Raw genomic sequence first — 17697 nt, 5'->3', positions numbered from 1 at the left:
AAAACTAGAACACTGCATTTACAACTGTTTCCACTATATGTGTGTGTAGCTTGTTCGTATATTGTTTTAGGCACATCCATCATATGAATATAAGTGTGTTTTACTTCGTTTTTACCATCATTTTGTTCGTTATTACTCAACTACAGCTGAACCGCGCGGCGTTTGCTATTGCGAACGATTTACAATCGTTCGGACTATTATTACCCTTACATATCTGCAAATGCTACTTGCACAGCCGGAGAGCTGATGCTGATTTTCCAAATTGAAGATTAAATGTAATGTTGTCCACACGCGCAGCGCTGGGTCCGGTTCTGTGTCTTTAATAATTGTTCGATTCTTTGATATTGTAGTATACTAGTTTGTTTGTCGCTGTGGCAAAATGGAAACTTAAACCACACACGCCCAACCAGTGCCGGACGATGGTTAAAATCCAAAAAATGGAGACACTGATTAACATTGGATTTACTCTGTTTTAAAAAATCGCCTCTGCATGGCGATTAAACGTAACAAAACTAACAAACATGTTATAAACTAATCAATAATAGAAAAAAAATCTATTCCTTTGCAAGGATTGGTACGTAATTTGTAATAGATTATTTGTAATTATGAATTCTAGCGTCTAGTTGTTGGTAATAATCGTTTGTCCCTCATCCATGCGACATACGAATTTCTCTAATTCTCTCAACTAAAACACTTTGTGATTCATTTTTACACGAGTACGATCGGTTTCTTATACAAACATGCTGCATATAAACGGCACCCTTACACAAACTAACAAAAAAAAAAAAACAAACATAAATGTAACGTGGATTAATTTTTGCAACAACTCAACACTTAACAATTAATTTGCACTTTCTGTGTTTCTTTCTTTTGCGTATCCTAATATGCACGGGACAAGGACAATCGGGAGGAGGAGTGTAATAAGCGCAAGTCTTTGCCAGTACACGTCAGTACAATATAAAACTAAAGCATAGGTGTAAAGGATCGCCGTTTGACAAACCTGCCCGTGGCTGAAGAACGGAACCTGTTTTGCAACAATCAATGGTTGCCTGCTTTTGTTTCAGGTTGCCTTTTTATGTTTAGTGTCTTTGCGACTTTCGCCTGCCGGCGAATGCTACGGCGTTAAGGTTTCTACTTATACACAAACACACCGATTTGTGGAGTAATATATCGTGCGGAGGACACGTGCGATTGTACCTAGTAAATCGACACACTACATGGGTTGGATTTTTAATCCTTCGTTTAACCCTCCACACTCCGGACATCCATTCCGGTGTACATGCGCGCTTTCTGGTGGGATTTAGATCATTGATTAGTTCACGATTTTTTTTGTTTTCTTTGTTTCTGTGTCATTTCGCTATGTACTAAATGTAACATTGCCCCTGGTTCGTGTGTTTGTGTTAATAAACGAAAAAAAAAACATCCTTTACAGAAGCACCTTTTGAAAGATTTTCTAAATTGTACAACAACGTTTAATTTTGTTTCCGTCCTAAAGTTTCTTAATAATTTGTTTTCCATTTTGTTTTAGCACTTGTTTTGTAATTGGTTTTCGTTTCGCTAGCCTTCACCTTCCTTTCACTTTCGTTAAATTGTTGCCTATTCAGTGTAAATAATTTTGGTCCGAGATGTAAACCTTTCGTTACGTGTGGTTTTAGTTGTTGTTGTTTCTTACTTTTGATTAACGTTCAACATTTTGTGCAACTGTTCCTTGTTTCTATCTTTCTAAACGCTACATATTTACGCCAAAAGCTCTGTGTGGTTTTGTTCTTTTTTTGTTTGGTGTAAGTTTAAATTTTTTTTCAACACCTTTTTGATTTGTTTCAGTAGATTTAATCATTTCCCAACCGGCGTACAACAGTTTGTAGCCCCTTTCTGTGTGTCGATCTTTTTCCACGTGCTCTCTAAATCGTGCTTGCACACCGAGATTGAGATGGAGAAAGGACAAAACAGGAAGATTACAATAGGGACTAAATGGGGCTTAATCTCACTGGGGTTGTGGGTTGGCACTGGGAAGAGGGAGATTTTGCAACCAACCAATATAACAGTTTGTTTTTTTTCGAAACGACAATACTCACATTAACATTAGCAAGTAGCTAATGCACCCCAGCCATAGGAATTGACGCGATTGACTATAAATTTTATATGAATTAATAACGCAACGGTATGGTCGGGCAAGTAGGAAAACAAATAGTGCCCCAAGGTTCTTCTCTCCTGTCCTCCATTCCATCGGGATGTCGGAATCAATTCCGCGTTGGTTACCAGGCGAAGTGCAACACTAGCAAAACATATTGCTCTTTATCCCAACCACAGTCCCAACCGCTAATCAGCTACGTTCGCATCCCGCTAGTGCACTAAGCAAGTGCATTTACATAACGTGCTCTGATAGAGCGCTTCCCGGCTTGTTTGGGGAAAGAGCGTACGAGGGACGCGCTAGTGCTCTGCACCGTTGCCTGCTTATGCAGCTTACCAGACGGTGTAGGTTGCCGATCTTTCCGGACCGTAGCCACAAACGACACATTGACGTGCAGCATCGTTTCCTGACGCCATCGTGATCGATAGTAATAGTTATAAATTAAACACATCGTACGATGTCTAACACCTGTGCATTGCATGATGTATTGCGCCACACCCCCGCGACTTTGTATCGTGGGGACGCGCGGTGCATATGTGACGGAACGTTTCCTCGCACACATATATCATCAAATGCAGCCAGCAATGTCGGCCGAGATGGTGAGTGTTGTTTGCCAGAATATCGGGATGACTCTCCGCGATCATGCTTCGTCGCACGATGCTTCCATTCCATGTGTTTCCGCGCCCATACAAATATGGGCCCATCGTCTAGTTCGACCGTATTAGAGATTCGTTACACAACTGGTGCGGGACCGGCTTGTCACGCTCCGGAACTGCACAGCGGTTGATGTTGATGTGCGTGTGCGGCCTGCACATAACGCCGGCAAAGTCGATGAACTTGTGATACCGTTCAAGGGCAGGGCCTTTACTCGCTCTCACTGCTGCTGCATCATCGCTGCACCCGGGGAGTGGGTTTTTGCTCACACGCCAAGTGGATGCATATCGGAACGTCCATCGGTACGCATCCAAATTAGGTTTGTGGGTTTGTGCGATGTGTGTGTTTGTTAACTGTGTTTATCGTACTATCATACCCTTCCATTAATCGCTGGAAGATAAACAGCTAGTAGAAGTGCATTTGTACAGATACTACAATTTGCAATGAAATCATATCAACTCCGATTCATTGATCACTTTCTCCCGTGATCGATAATCATCTTTCTTTCTTACCGGCGCATACATATGTTGATGCACGTGAGCTCCATCACCAATCGAACAAGTTTCCTTAATCTTCCTAGCGTCTGGTGCACATTCCAGCAAATAGGGTTTTCTTACTGTACGCTTGGCTTCAAGAGCGTTCACACAGTAAAAAAGGCGATAAGCGGATGCTACTTGAAACGTCACCGTCACCGTATTTGCCAGATTTGAGTGTGAAAGTTTTCCATGCTCCAGCCAGATTCACGCAATAACGCGTCTACGTGAAATGGAATTCATTCAATTGCCAATAGTTCCTTATCAATCGCTAGTGGACGCTTCCCCTTGTATCGAGGCAAAGTTGAAGGGCTACAATGTATGGTGTACGATAAGCGAACACACATGAGAACCTTTTTGCCACTTTCATCTAAACAAGCAATTTATTGCACCGTTTTACAGCGATTAACTATCAGCGAATGCGGGTCTTCATCAAGTGTCGTCTCTTAACACTTTACCGTGACTCACTAGGAGGCGTACGTAAAAATGGAAATTACAGTGCCAAACTTTAACCACTAATGATTAATGCGCAAAATCTCACAAAGAAAACAAAATGTGCCCATAAAGATCGGTTTGCCACAAGATCGCATCAACGATCATGTAAAAACTGCGCAAAAATCAACTTCTTTCGTACATGTTTTATTCCTCGCTCTCTCTCGGTCTTCCTTTAAAGCGCAACTTTGTAAAATCGTTCGGGCCTATTAACAGTTGGCACGTGTACGAGTTGCACATCGTAAGGACCCGACAGACCCGAATGTCCGACGTAAATCAACGCCGGGCTGGACGACGGGGCAAGTAGAAGGAATTGGTGGTGAGAATTATTGATTTTTCCATTGCTAATTTGCATACAAAGTGACCACACACATACACGCACAACAACCCCACACAAGATGGGTGGTAGGGAACGACTTTCGATTGGTTGGAATGTTCGTAATGAAAATATTGTAATAACAATAAATAGCATGTGGCTAATCTTTGCAGCATTCCTTCGGGATGTAATTATCTGACGAATAGATAATGGTGTCAAACTTTGTTTCAAAATTATACACAACTAATATTACTATTCCTGGACATTAAATAAACAATCATCGTTGCCAGCTTGCACTATTAAATAGCGTTTTGTGTGCGTTTTTGTGTAGGATGGTTAAAAATAGTTAACAAACGCGCGTCGTAAAATGGTTCTTGGCACAAATTAATGTATTCCGTTCCATTCTACGTTTGCTGCTCGTTACACACACACACGCCATCGACACCGAGATAGAGGATGTCCAATAAAATCTGCGATGTGCATCCTAACACCCGCACGGCATTATTCCACACCCCACTTTTACTTGCTGCCTTCTGCCTCCTCCTGCCTATTTTCTCTTTCTATGCGAAGAAAATCGGCAATCGGTAGCAAAAGCGAAACATTATTATCTAGAGCAGCAAGGAATATTGTAAATTAAACCTACTTCTGCCCGTCTTCGTGTATTGTCCCTGCCCTTATTGAACCCGTTGCGATTTTATTCCCTTCTCCCCTCCCGCCCCCCCGCCCGATCGCCCTTTACCAACGTAATAGAGCCGGCCGGCAGAATCGCACATCACACGTTGCACCACACTGCGATTGTGGTGCGCAAGTGTGGAAAGTGTGTGCACTATTTCAAGGCCAATGTCACACAACGGCGATGGCAAGATGTATGCATCCGGGCACGTGTATGTGTGTGTGTGTGTGTCAGTGCACTGGGTCGGGAGAATGTACGGTGGAGCGTCGTTGCACGCCACCACAGCCCGCGCTATCCCACGTCCAATGATGCTGCACTGTTGCACTGTTGCACCAGCGTAAATGCACCATTCTACTAAATAGCACTCAGTGAGTGGGTTGGTTTCGAGTGCATTAGTAGTAGACGCGATGCAACATGTGCGAAAAAAAAGGATGGAACGAAACCAGTGTACATACCTCGCACATCCTGCACCCATCCCGTGGCCCGCCGGTTTCTGCGATCGGAAGGGTAATGAACGATCGGGTGCGCACTACTATGTACGGCCGTACATACAGACGATACACAATCTCGACCGCAGTTGATGGCGGCACGTGGTGAATAAATTACCAAACAAATAAAACGGTCGACCTAAACACATTGTAGCTACAATGTTGCTTCCTGGGTTGAGGAACCTTCCCGTCGCCATTACCTAGCCGTCGATTTTTTTTACAGATTCCGCAAGATGTCGGAATTGATCATCGATTCTGCCATGCTGTCCAGCTCGTTCGATAGGCCCTCGATACCGTCGGAAAGGACGCTGGCAAGATCGGCCGACGGTGGTGCAATCGGGTCCGCCGTCGCAGTCGATGTGGAATGAACGGTACCGGTCGGATGCGGTGAAACGACACCAAGCTCACCGGCCACATTACTGCCCGCGATCGTCGTATCCGCTCCTTTGGCAGCCATCGCGGCCAATGTACTGGATACACTACCCGGTGCAGAACTTCCGGAACCACTAGTACCGGTCACCGGGGAGTAAAACGAGGCAGCGGATGATTTGCTACGGTCGACCGAGTTCCCGTTGATGAGAAAATCGCGTGACGTTTCCGGGCTGTACTGGAACATCGATTCACCCTGGCAGCTGCTTTCGTTCAGTGCGATCGGTGTCGATGGGACAGACTTTGGTAGCTCAAACATCGATCGGGTCGCTACCATTCCAAGCCCAGCGGAACTACCACCACCCATCGGACCGATGCAGGGACCGGAACCGGCGGTCGAACTGTTTGGCCGGAAACCACCGATATGTGGCAGTGGCGTTGAAGGAACGGAACGCGAAACGATATTATAGTTGGCGGAACGGGTAAAAAATCCTCCATCTTCCTGCTGCTGTTGTAGCTGCTCCGGGAGCAAATCGGGCATGGTTAGTTCCGATTCTTCGATCTTAACCGCGGCCGTCAGCTGGCTCGATTGTTCGTTCAGCATGTCAAGAATGTTGCCCGTGTCGGTAAAATCATCGTACTCCGACGGGACGGGCGTCTGCGAGACGGACGTGTAGTTGGAATTGCAGTATGGGTCATAATTTGGAATCAGCGGCACACTGCTGGAACGGGACTCGAGTGAAGAGATTGACCCATTATGGGCACCTCCTGCACCGGTAGTGCCCGACGAAAGGCTACCGTGCGGATTGCAGATCGGTTGAAACGTGGTCGGCATTGATGAGATGCCACAGTTTAGCCCATTCATCGTACCGAACCGGTACGGTTGCATCATCGACGGACTGGGCGGTGCCGATGCGGGCAGTTCATTCTTAATGTAGCTGCTCAGGTAAGACCGGGCGGATGGTTGCTGCGGATGCTGCGACTGATGCTGCTGACCGTATGGACCACCGGTGAGTTGCAACTGTTGCTGGTGGTGTCCGTGCTGCGTTTGCGGCTGATTGTTAAATTTGTGCTCCGCTAAATTTAACGTCAGTCCGTTTGATGCTTTGTGAGCTTTGCGGTGGATCGGTGTGCTTCTTGGGCTTACGAAAGGGCTGGCGGTTGGTGTGTGGTTTATGTTACCACCGGCTGCCAACTGTTTGGTGCCCATGCCGACACGTGGCTGCTCGGAGATGGGTACGAAGCTAAAATTTTTGCGCCGGGCCGTTGGACTCTGCAGCGTTTGCGAGTGCGCTGCTTGGGTGCCGCTTGGTGTCACCGTTCCATTCATTTGATTCGAACCGTAGCTTTGAGCAGACAGCCCACCCTCGTGGGAGGCGTTGACGGTACTTCCAGTGGAGTGTTTTAGCTGCTGCTGCTGCTGCTGCTGCCGTGGATGTTGTTGATCCGATGCGTGCACGTTCGTTGATGATGCTCCCGAAGGATGATCGCTTGCGGAGGTGTTATGACGCTGCGATAGAGCGGCCAAAGAAGCAGCGGCCGATCCCGGCTGTAATCCCATACCACCCGACTGGTGGCCTTGGTTCACCGTACCCGCTGTATCGTAACCCGCCAGATGGGATTCTAGCGCTTGTTGCATTTGCTGCTGCTGCTGCTGCTGTTGCTGCAACATCTGCTGTTTGTTCTGGTTGTTCTGGTTCTTTTCGAGAATCATACGTATCTGCAGCAGCTTTTCGTCATCATCGAACAAACCGTTGCCGAAGCTAGCCGTTGGACCATCGTTATCGACCGATGGGTCAAGCTGTTGCGTTGCACCACCACCGGCACCGTCCTCCTCCGGGAAGTACTTTAGCAACTCCTGGTCCTGGTCCTGTGAGTTTTCCTCCTCACAGTTCAGATAACCGTCCAGCGCGTTCTTGTCCATGTTGCAAATACTGATGACCCGTTCGCGCGGTATGATAAACTCATCCTGAGTCGTCGGATCCTGCGTTTCGATGAGTATTAGATTGCCCTGCTCGTCGTACCGGGGCGCACTGTTGTTTTGTGCCTCGAGCGAACGTTGCTGACGTTGCTGGAGCAGCTTCAGACGCTTCTGTCTACCGGCGTACGCGACACTGTTTGCCAGCTGCCGTTTCTGCACACTGGTCGGTCGGTTGGGAAAGAACAACGGTGACTGCGGGTGGCCGCCGGATGGTTGCTGATGTTGCTGCAGTTGCAATTGCTGCTGTGCTTGCTGCTGCTGCTGTTGCTGGACGGCCTTCAGCTGTTGCGCTTGGCGTACCTTTTTGCAGTACACATTCTGCAGAAACTGTTGATCCTGCGGACTGCGCATTCCTCCCTCTAGCAGACGCTGTTGGATTAGCTGTTGCTGTTGCTGCTGCTGCTGCTGCTGCACATGTTGCGGTGGGTGAGTGCCGTGTGCGATGGCCGACGGTGGAAGAAAACCGCTGGCCGCTACCGCCATCATCAGGTCTTTGTTCAACGACTCCAAGACACCATTATTAGTATCACAGTTGAGATTTTTACTTTGATGCTGCTGTTGTTGCTGGTGCTGCTGTTGCTGACGTTGCAGTAACATCATCTTGCCGCTACCGATGACGGCCGAGGTCGTATTGTTGTTGTCCTCGTCGAGATAATCCTGCTGCTCGCGCTTAATCATGTGCTGGAGCAGCTGACTTGTCACACCGGGGGCGGTTCCGTTGCAGGACGCGCCAATCCCTCCACCACGTTCGATCGGCGTGGCCGGTTGCTGTGCTGGCGGTGTTTGTTTTGTACTTACGGTTCGCTGCTGACTTTCCACCGCACTGCCGAATGCTCCCAACGGTTTCGATTTGCTACTGTCCGGTGTGCTGGTGTTACGGGACTCCGGCACATCGCAAATGCTCGTCGAGAGTGTCTTCCTGCGCTTCTTGCGCCGTTTCTTCATCGCTACAGCCTGCAGAAGTTTTGCATATTTAGTGCGTGCGGAGGGTGGAAAAAGAAAAGAAAACAGAACAGAAACACACACAAAAGAAGAGATGGTAAGAAGGTAAGAAATCCCAACACGATACATATAGTGAAGTACGACACAAAAGAATAATCATTATGCATTTTCCGATCGTCTTCTATCTTTTTTCGGTCCCGTTTGCTCATTTTGCTACGGTCTGAGTGGATGGCGCGCACTTGAAACGGTGTCACGTTTCAGTGCGCGTGCTTCGCGTTTGCCACGTCGCTGTCACAGGCGGGACGACAGCGCACACAGACTACTCATATGATGCATATACCAATGGTAAGCGACGCAACAGTTGGTTTCGCACGAAAGGGCTACAACACCGCACCGGGGCTTAAGATTGGTACTGCACGCTTTGTAAACGAGCGGGAGAGCTTTGCCCGATAAGAGCGCTTCTGCCGACCAAAAAAAAACACGCTTTTCCGTTGTCTACTCCCATTAGAAATATGGAATCTATACGGACGGCTCATACTGTGAGATAAAACCTTTCATTCGTACTTACGGATAGCTTTCGCTTTTCCTTCATCTCTCGCTGAAGGATCTTCTTGTGCAGCTGCTGCCGGCTGCCAATGCCGGACGGTGTGTTTAGGTTGTTCTTTGCGATAAAGCTGGCCAGCTCGTTGATCGTACCGAAGCATGACGGTAGCATCGCTTCGGCCCACGCCTTTATCACCTTCCAGGATTCTTCTTCGCTGAAGTTTTGGCCCTCGCTAGACTGTTTCTACACAACGAAAGGCATTGGAATGTTAGACAGAGTCCAGTAAAAGCTGTGAAGCAGGACATCCATCTTACCTCGGTTGAGCTGCCTGCGCTGGTGAGATCGGGAAGCTTCGGTGTGGGAAGTTTCGTGGCCTTACGCATGGCAGCGTAACAGTATCTGGAATGTCCTCTCGTGCCAAGCCGTCTCGGCCGGATGCCGGGAAACACCTGCTTCATCACCTTGCCGAAATCAGCCGTGGAAAGGGGCTTTATGTTGATCCTGGCGCAGTATGCTCTGTTATGGTGCGTGGATGAGGTTAAGGTGGGGGGATAATGCGTATAGTTAGCGATTGCTTGCGTTAGCATGCGGTAAATAAGACATGAAACTTACACATAATCATCGTACACTTCTTGCTTCGGAATTGACACATTCGGGTCGTGCTCTAGATGCGACCGAACCCAGTTGATCGTGTGATTAATCTCTAGCCGCGTCCCTAGCGGATTCTGTGACTGGCGTAAAGGATCTACAGCCACAACAAAAATCGAAGAAACGATACTTTGTGAGTGTGCGCGGTTTGCGGATCAAATGGTTTTTTTGTGTATCGTACAGACCTGTTTCCGGATAACCGCCAGGCATACGAAGGTACAGCAGCAAACGTTCCGGCGGTCGAAGGGTTGATATTTTCTCCAATATTTCCACTATCTGTTTCTTGGTGGTGTCACTGCGAAAATAAACAATGCAAGCAATAAAGATATCATCTAACTCTAGGTTGTTTGCTAAAATCAGACATCCCGGCATGATCGATGACGATTACAATGGTTAAATGGGGCTTGGTGAGATATGATCATCAACCGGATAAAGGTGACTTTTTCCAGATTGCCATGCATGCCATTTTGTTTAGGGTTTTGTTTTGCTTAAATTTTGTTTCTTTTTTTCGTTTGTACTAAAAAAGATCAGTTCATTAAACCAATTTGATCTGCGTGCGACACGATCGTTTCGGAGAGGTATGAAAATAAGCAGACTGCTAATTGTGGACGATACATCAATCAAAGGCAGGCGTGTGTGCGATAAAAGAATGGGTGCGAATTAGCAGCAATTAATACATTGCCTTTAAACGGTTTCGGTCGCGCTATTGTTTGGTGAGCAAAACAAAACGATTGATTTTTCTAGCAAAGTAATGCAAATCTTAAACGAAAATGTAAACACGCGACACGGTTCCAAATTATGCTTCATCGCACCACCATCAGAGAGCACGGTCGGGAAGGAAAGTTGAACGTGCAGCAGAGGGACCACATTCACAATAAAACAAATAATCCCGACCCGAGCTGTGTGAAAAAAAGAAGAAGCAAAGAGGCAAAAATCGCAAGCCAAAACAGCGTGAGCTCAAATGGAATCAAAATCAAACGATAAGGTACGCGGGCGCGAGGCCAGATAACGATAATAGCAGTCTGCGATGATTTGTTTTTCTTCTTCTGGGGTGGATGATGATGGGGACTCTCCCCTCGCCGAACGGCATCTACAACTGTAACACCCCCTTCCCGATCTCGATGTCTTTTAATGGATGGTTTTTTTGGGGTGAGCATTATTCTCTCCGCCATCTTTGTGTTTTTCACTGTTCACTAGATGTTATATGTAGTTTCTGCGAGTGCATCCATTGGTGGATTTTTCATTCTGTTTGGCTACGGCTACGCAAATTTCAACAGCCGACCTAGAAGGTTCAACAGAAAGTGATTAGTTACCTGATGGATTTTTCGAATATTTGCTGTATCTGCTGTTCCCGGTCACGGTCCCCAAGGGCGGCTGTATTGTGGCAACCGGAACTAGCCAGCATTGCCTTCATCGCTGCAACACTCGGATCATGTTCTGCACCTAGGTCCATATCCATCTCGGTGCCACCCGTTGCAGGTGGGTGGGATGCTGGACCCGTACTAGCGGTCAGTTCGTAGCTAGCATTTAGCTTCCCTAGTTTCAGCTTGTTAACGGCCATTTGGGCGAGAAAATCAGTGCCACCGCCGGTGGACGTGGATGACGACACAGTACTTGCTCCGGGCGAAGGAACGGTCAGCAGTGGCGTATGCATTGGTGTGCAGGGTGTACCTAGTGCGCCCGTTGATGCCGGCGTCGACGAACTAACGGAGGACAGGGACGACGAGGATGACGACGAGGACGATGGTGATGGGGTGGGTTGCTGTGGTGGTGGTAGTAGTAGAGCTGGTACTTTTCCATAGCCTGCTGTTGCACTGACAGCTGTGGTACCACCGAAGATAGCGGAGCCAAGGTTGGACGGCAAACCGACCGGGAGCGTTTGTTTCCACGGTTGGAACGAATTGGTCTGAGACATTTCCTGCCGGCTCTGCTACACCTGTTACACGCCCTTCACCGTATGCTTGTGCTGGCCAAAGAAACAGACCATATATACACAGACACACACGCACGCACAGAGAGGCAAACACGAACGCACGAGAAAACTGTAGCTTTTGCTCACTTATTTCACTAATAACCTTCACTGATCGAAGTAGGACACACGAGGGCACTGTTGTTGGGTGGGGTGGGGATTGGACTTTTGTGGATACCAAAAACTTGATCCGAATAAAAGCTGTAGCGAATGTGCGGGATGAAAGACTAGCAATGAAACAGGCACGGGACACACAAAGGAGAGATATAAAGCCAACGCTAGCCCGTATAGCAGAGAGGCACTTCTTTTCACCGACACTCTTTTTTTTTTCGGGGCAACACTTTTTCCTTTTGATTTTGCCTTTGCTTGATGGGTCGTAATGCGGGAAATGCGGGAGCCACACGCGAAATGAAACTATTTTTTCTTCTTCATATCACTGCTAGTAGTATCACACGCTCACTGCGAGCTCACTGGATGCACGTATGCACCCCTAGTCGCCCGTACTGATTGATCAGCTACATCCATCCACATTTCACTGGACAATTACATTTTGCCGTGTGGCCCTTTTGCTTCCCATCCTTTGGCCACTAGCTGTAGACAGGGATGGCCGAATGGCAATAATTCGGAAGCACTACTGTTAACTGCACACACACACACGCACGCACGCACGAGGCAGAAAAATAAAACACCCGAAAAATTAGTGGCCGGAAACTGATAGACAAAGCTGCACGCTTTTAGAGCGTGCGTCTTCGGAAGAGCTTTCGGCCGGCCGTGGACCACCACTGAGAGTTGCGAGATTTCCTGTGCACGATTTGCATTCGGCCGTGATGATGATGTGAGGGAACTTTGCTTCTCGACGTACTAGAAAATTGGTTGGTTAGCAGAGAATTACACTGAAATACACGGCCGCAGCACGAGTAGAAGAAAGAGCGATCGAAAAATTTGCGATAGTGTATGGCCGCACTAGAAGGCACTGGAAAAAAACATTTCCGAATTTTCTCGTACCGTGCACTGCTTGCAGAATCCGAAAACGAGAAGTAAATTCACCAGATCAGCTGCAAAAGTGAATGTCGATCTGCTAGGGTACGTGGTGTATTGCTTTGGCATGGGAGTTTGCATGAAAATAGAAGAAAAGTTTGACATAAGCCAACCGGAGAGGTTACATAAATGAAATGAAATTGGTCCACAAATGTAAGGTATTTTGTTAGGAAAGATTTGTTTATAATTTTGCAATGTTCTAAAGTTTGAAAACCTTCATGACAATGCAATGTTAAACAAATAATAGAAACAATTTGATAAAGTTTCGTTTTGTGCAACTGTCAAATAAGACGGAAAAGATGGTATAACGTACGAAAAAATGGTCAAACCTGGTGTATACTGACATCGAGTATGTGGCTGTCAAATCACGAACGACAATGAAATTTTTAGAGCAATTGGGGCCAAAAGAACCCTCGTGGTGACTATATAACAATCAAAATAAACAATTTTCAATTTTCTTTCCTAGTGTTAGGAATGTTCAGTAATAATGAAATGCGCAGTATATACATGCTCATTCTCAGTAACAAACGTCTTCTCAAACGTCACGAAAATGTCATTTTGGTATTATGACTTTCCGTTTGGCTCTCCGTTTGGCACATTCAGACGTTTCAAAAATCAATGATAACTTGATGTTCAACGGAAAGTAAAAAATTTGCATTACCTGTGCCAAACGGAAACACCGTTAGAGAGAAAATTTTCCGTCAGCCGAAAGCAACGGAAAGTACAATTTTCTTGAGAATTGATTATAAAAAAGTGAATAAGGAGGTGTCCACTTCTTTTGTAACTCATTATTCACACGAAATACAACAGTGGTGATGAGATTTGCGACTTCAAAACTCTAATTTTGTTAAAAAAATCATACAGTTGCTTCTCTCGACGAACTGCTATTTTGAATTTTGTTTATGGTTTTCATCTTGACAGATTGATTGATCCAAGAAAAAAGTCGATGAAGCTTTCATCGACTCTAACGGGTGTGCGGAATGCAAATTTGCTTCCCGTTTGGTTAGAGTGTTTGTGACGGAAAGTTTCCCGTTTGTTACTGAGAATGAGCATGATAGTGCGAAAATAATGTTTTCTTTGGCCCAATAGAAGTGATGTGTTTGCTCAAAATGAAGGAAAACGTACAAATTATCAATCCAAAGTTCGATCCCTTGTATCAAAAATAATGCTCCGCTGTCATCGTTACCCGTGCGTTGCGATTTGACAGCTGGTGTAATCAGCTGTTACGCTGTCAGTTACGAAAACAAAACAAAAAACAGTGAAAACTTGTGTAATACGAAACGCCTTAATTTACATGCAAGTATCGCAAAACTGGAAAATGTTACTGTGTTTTCCGTGTTGTTAATTGAGTAGAACGTAGAACGAGCAATTAATATGGCGCTGCGCTTAGTGTTAAATTGTCAGCAGATTCCTTCCCTATACCGGTAAGAGACCGTCGAAGTAAAAGCTTTCAGTCTGAAGTAACCGACCTTTTTTCTGTCCCTGTGCCCTATTACCAGGTACAGTTCCATATTTCATCATCCACGGAAAATTCTAAGCAACGTTGGCAGCGATCGGCAGCTAACGATACTACGGTACACGAGGAATGCGAGAAACACTCGAACGGAATCGTTTGCCCCACGGCAAACGATTGTACCGACGGAAGTGCAAGGGATTGCTGTCGAATCGGGTTACATAGATCCATCGAAAATATGGCGATCATTGCTGTTCACTGCTGCGGTAATTCATCTTCACATACTGCTCTTGTTAGGCATGTTTCTAACGATTGCTCTTCTGTTTTCAGTTCACAACTGGAAGTTTCATTGGAGTTTCTATCTGGGAGTACGAAACGATACGATCGCGTGCAATGAAAGCGCTTCGAAGTAAATTGAGCGTCAATTGGTTTAAGGACCGGATGAAGCACAACCGTCAGGAGATGGAACAGTGGCGAAAAGATGTGACCGGTTGGTGGAACAAACTGTCCCCGGGAGAGCGGATATTTGCCCCGATTTGTGCGTTAAACGTGATCGTTTATGGTCTGTGGCGGATACCGAGCATTGCGCCGACAATGGTGAAATATTTCGCCTCTAATCCAGCAGCAAGTAAGCAATACCGGAATGTATTTTATGGTCTTTAACCTGCTAACATTAACATACTTTTTGCAGAAGCAGTTTGCTGGCCAATGTTTCTGTCAACCTTCAGCCATTATTCGTTGTTTCACATATTGGCAAACATGTACGTATTGCACAGTTTTTCACACGCGGCTGTTGCTACCCTGGGAAGGGAACAGTTCCTGGGCCTTTATCTGAGTGCCGGCGTGATCGCTTCGTTTGCTAGCCATGTGTTTAAAACTGTAGTACGGCAGCCGGGACTTTCGCTGGGTGCATCCGGTGCAATCATGGGCATTCTGGCGTACGTTTGCTCCCAGTACCCGGACACGCAGCTTAGCATATTGTTCCTGCCGATGTACACATTCTCAGCTGGTGCTGTAAGTATGCGCGGTGTGGTAAATAATGTCTTAAAACAATTTTAACGCAACTTTTGTTCCACCTTAGGCCATTAAAGTAATTATGGGAATCGATCTAGCGGGTGTTTTGCTGGGTTGGAAAATTTTCGACCATGCGGCACATCTGGGCGGAGCAATGTTTGGGCTGTTTTGGTGTTATATCGGTAGCCAGAATGTGTGGCCACTGCGAGAGTACTTTATCGGGTACTGGCACGAGATGAGAGGACCGCCGAAGAAATGACCCTTACCGTTGGACGCAAGCGATACACGAAAAGAAGAATAAAATTCAAACATTTATTGCTTCATCAATCTGATTGATTTTGACTGCATGCAAACACACACGTGTATAAACACCCCCAAAAACGCTCCTATTGCAGATGTCGCGCATGGTAAGCGATATGCTCTCCGATGAAGGAAGCAACGTAGAAGTAGCTGTGATCGTACCCTTCGCGCATGTTTAAAACACACGGCACCTGTGCTGCACGGCACGCATCGACCAGATTTTGAGGATTAAGCTGCCCATCCTTCAGGAAGCTGTCTTCCGATCCCTGATCCAGGTACAATTCCAACGGGGGACCATTGTAGCTAGCAACTAGCTCGGTAGCGTCCCAATTTTTCCACTCCTCTTCCTTTTCTGCTCCAATGTACCCACTGAAAATTTTCTGACCCCAGGGACACTTGGTAGGATTGCTAATGGCAGCGAATGCCGACACGGATTTGTACAGGCCGGGGTTCTTGAGTGCACAAATCAACGCACCATGTCCACCCATGCTGTGACCAGCGATACTCATTTTGTTCACCACCGTTGGGAAGTTGTTGTTAACCACATCGATCAGCTCCTGCGTAACGTAGCTAAACATGCGATAGTGCTTGCTCCATGGATCCTTCGTAGCATCGATATAGAATCCGGCACCGGAACCGAAATCCCACGAATCATCCTCTCCCGGAATGTTAACATTGCGCGGCGATGTATCCGGACAGACAATGATTAGATTGTTTTCGGTAGCGTAACGTTGCGCACCGGCTTTCTGGATGAAGTTGGTTTCGTTGCACGTTAGTCCCGATAGCCAGTAAAGCACCGGGAGACGGCGTTCATCGGCAGCTGCAGGAAGGAACACGGCAAATTTCATTTCGCACGCCAGTTCCTTCGATTGGTGCGAGTATATCTTTTGTAATCCACCAAAGCATTTGGAAGATGAGATAAGAGATATCACCGTCATGGCTACGATGGAGAATGAACAGTAATTATCACAACCGGTATTGATGTGGAATTGGTGAGCATTTACATACTTACTCGAATAAGAATTGCTCCCTAACTTTGAAAGGCCACGAATTGATTGAAGAAGGGTAATAATTTTTTAAACTTAGTTAGGAAAACTGTAAATGCAAAATTGGTGTACAAAAAGCGAATGAAAATGCAACTCGTTATCAACACAACATCTGTGCTGTCAGTAATAGGCTGTCAAAAGTGCCGGCTCTAAATGACACTTGATAATCACCCCTAATTTGAAATAGCTGTTGGTTTGCTTTGGGGATGCAAAAAAAACCCTAGTAAGACAAAATTTGGGCATTTTTAAAAACCAAGATGCGGAAAACAGGAATGATAAGAATTTCTATCTCGAAATCATATGAGTGCGAGTTATGATCGATATATGTGCGGTGAACAGTAATCTTAAAACCGAAACTCTGTAAACTAGAAAGTGTAACAAGTTGACCATTATCATGGCATCCGACAGAGTTGTCCGTAAAATTGAGTTACCACGTGATTGTTTTTTTTTCTTCTTTTGTGTGCGGATTCGTAACCATTTGAGCAGAAAGTTGTCAAATTACAATCAAAGAGTTTCAGCCCGAAAATACGTACCAGCTAGCAGTCGCCAACACGACGCTCACAGTGGATCGAACGCAATGTGGCAAAGTTTTCTTAACTGAGTTTATCGAGTGAACATAGCGAACAATTGGAAATGAAATGCGACCGTATCGTTTGGCCGTTACCGAACGGGGAACAGACTTCTTGTACCCCTTTTCGGAAAGTAAACTCTTCAAGATTAAGTGCAAAAGTGCGACAAGTGTACGATCGTCTTCGCGTTCCTGACAACTCCGCGTTGGAATGATGATTCTTGTGGTAACTTTTTGAATAAATATTTCTCCACCTTCGCCCCTGGAGCAAGTACACTGGTCAATCACTGGGACCAGAGACCAGAGAATTGAACGCGAAAAATTGAACTATAACCACTTGACGATTTATCCATTCGCATATAAAGAGAGAAGAAAGAGTTGCATGTGGATAGCAAAAGTTGTCCAAAGCAAATTGTGTCATAACGATTGGGGTACCGGGGGGGTTCAATAAAGCAGAACTAATAAAGAAGAAATGAAAGTTCGAAAGTACAGCACTCGAGGTTAAGATGAGCGTAGCGCAAAGATGTTTGCGATATTA

At 46.1% G+C, this 17697-nt stretch overlaps 3 protein-coding genes across 5 annotated transcripts; 1 reads left to right on the top strand and 2 right to left on the bottom strand.

Annotated features, from left to right (window-relative positions):
• Positions 1–17: 17 nt before the first annotated feature.
• Positions 18–12887, bottom strand: LOC125764016 (uncharacterized). The gene is made up of 6 exons (XM_049427774.1): positions 11085–12887; positions 9957–10066; positions 9736–9868; positions 9438–9639; positions 9148–9366; positions 18–8591 (listed from the first exon to the last, which is right to left on the bottom strand). Exons 1-6 carry the CDS (start codon positions 11684–11686, stop codon positions 5505–5507), a joined length of 4353 nt encoding a protein of 1450 aa, XP_049283731.1. The 5' UTR covers positions 11687–12887; the 3' UTR covers positions 18–5504.
• A 1099-nt stretch (positions 12888–13986) lies between these two features.
• LOC125764023 (presenilins-associated rhomboid-like protein, mitochondrial) lies at positions 13987–15572 on the top strand. 2 transcript variants are annotated; one of them, XM_049427792.1, is made up of 5 exons: positions 13987–14202; positions 14284–14497; positions 14562–14859; positions 14923–15245; positions 15313–15572. In XM_049427792.1, exons 1-5 carry the CDS (start codon positions 14153–14155, stop codon positions 15502–15504), a joined length of 1077 nt encoding a protein of 358 aa, XP_049283749.1. In that variant the 5' UTR covers positions 13987–14152; the 3' UTR covers positions 15505–15572. The 2 variants fall into 2 exon arrangements, with proteins under 2 accessions (XP_049283749.1, XP_049283748.1); XM_049427791.1 differs by having other exon boundaries at positions 14278–14497.
• LOC125764024 (S-formylglutathione hydrolase) lies at positions 15544–16717 on the bottom strand. Of its 2 annotated transcripts, none has more exons than XM_049427794.1 (2): positions 16554–16717; positions 15544–16485 (listed from the first exon to the last, which is right to left on the bottom strand). In XM_049427794.1, exon 2 carries the CDS (start codon positions 16481–16483, stop codon positions 15632–15634), a length of 852 nt encoding a protein of 283 aa, XP_049283751.1. In that variant the 5' UTR covers positions 16484–16485; positions 16554–16717; the 3' UTR covers positions 15544–15631. The 2 variants fall into 2 exon arrangements, with proteins under 2 accessions (XP_049283751.1, XP_049283750.1); XM_049427793.1 differs by having other exon boundaries at positions 16558–16717.
• Between the last annotated feature and the right edge of the window lie 980 nt (positions 16718–17697).

Source organism: Anopheles funestus, chromosome 2RL, assembly GCF_943734845.2.
Source record: "Anopheles funestus chromosome 2RL, idAnoFuneDA-416_04, whole genome shotgun sequence".
NCBI classification, from domain to species: domain Eukaryota; kingdom Metazoa; phylum Arthropoda; class Insecta; order Diptera; family Culicidae; genus Anopheles; species Anopheles funestus.
This window is presented reverse-complemented; position numbering and strand designations above follow the sequence as displayed.

What these genes read in the sequence shown, in the direction of transcription:
- LOC125764023 (XM_049427791.1), top strand. Translation starts at nt 14,153, where the DNA reads ATGGCGCTGCGCTTAGTGTTAAATTGTCAGCAGATTCCTTCCCTATAC. An exon ending in CAGATTCCTTCCCTATACCG is followed by an intron (nt 14,203 to 14,277) that starts GTAAGAGACCGT and finishes CCCTATTACCAG; the next exon opens with GTACAGTTCCATATTTCATC. An exon ending in CGCCTCTAATCCAGCAGCAA is followed by an intron (nt 14,860 to 14,922) that starts GTAAGCAATACC and finishes TACTTTTTGCAG; the next exon opens with AAGCAGTTTGCTGGCCAATG.
- LOC125764024 (XM_049427794.1), bottom strand. Translation starts at nt 16,483, where the DNA reads ATGACGGTGATATCTCTTATCTCATCTTCCAAATGCTTTGGTGGATTA.
- LOC125764016 (XM_049427774.1), bottom strand. Translation starts at nt 11,686, where the DNA reads ATGTCTCAGACCAATTCGTTCCAACCGTGGAAACAAACGCTCCCGGTC. An exon ending in GAAGTGTACGATGATTATGT is followed by an intron (nt 9,640 to 9,735) that starts GTAAGTTTCATG and finishes GCACCATAACAG; the next exon opens with AGCATACTGCGCCAGGATCA. An exon ending in GCGCAGGCAGCTCAACCGAG is followed by an intron (nt 9,367 to 9,437) that starts GTAAGATGGATG and finishes TTCGTTGTGTAG; the next exon opens with AAACAGTCTAGCGAGGGCCA.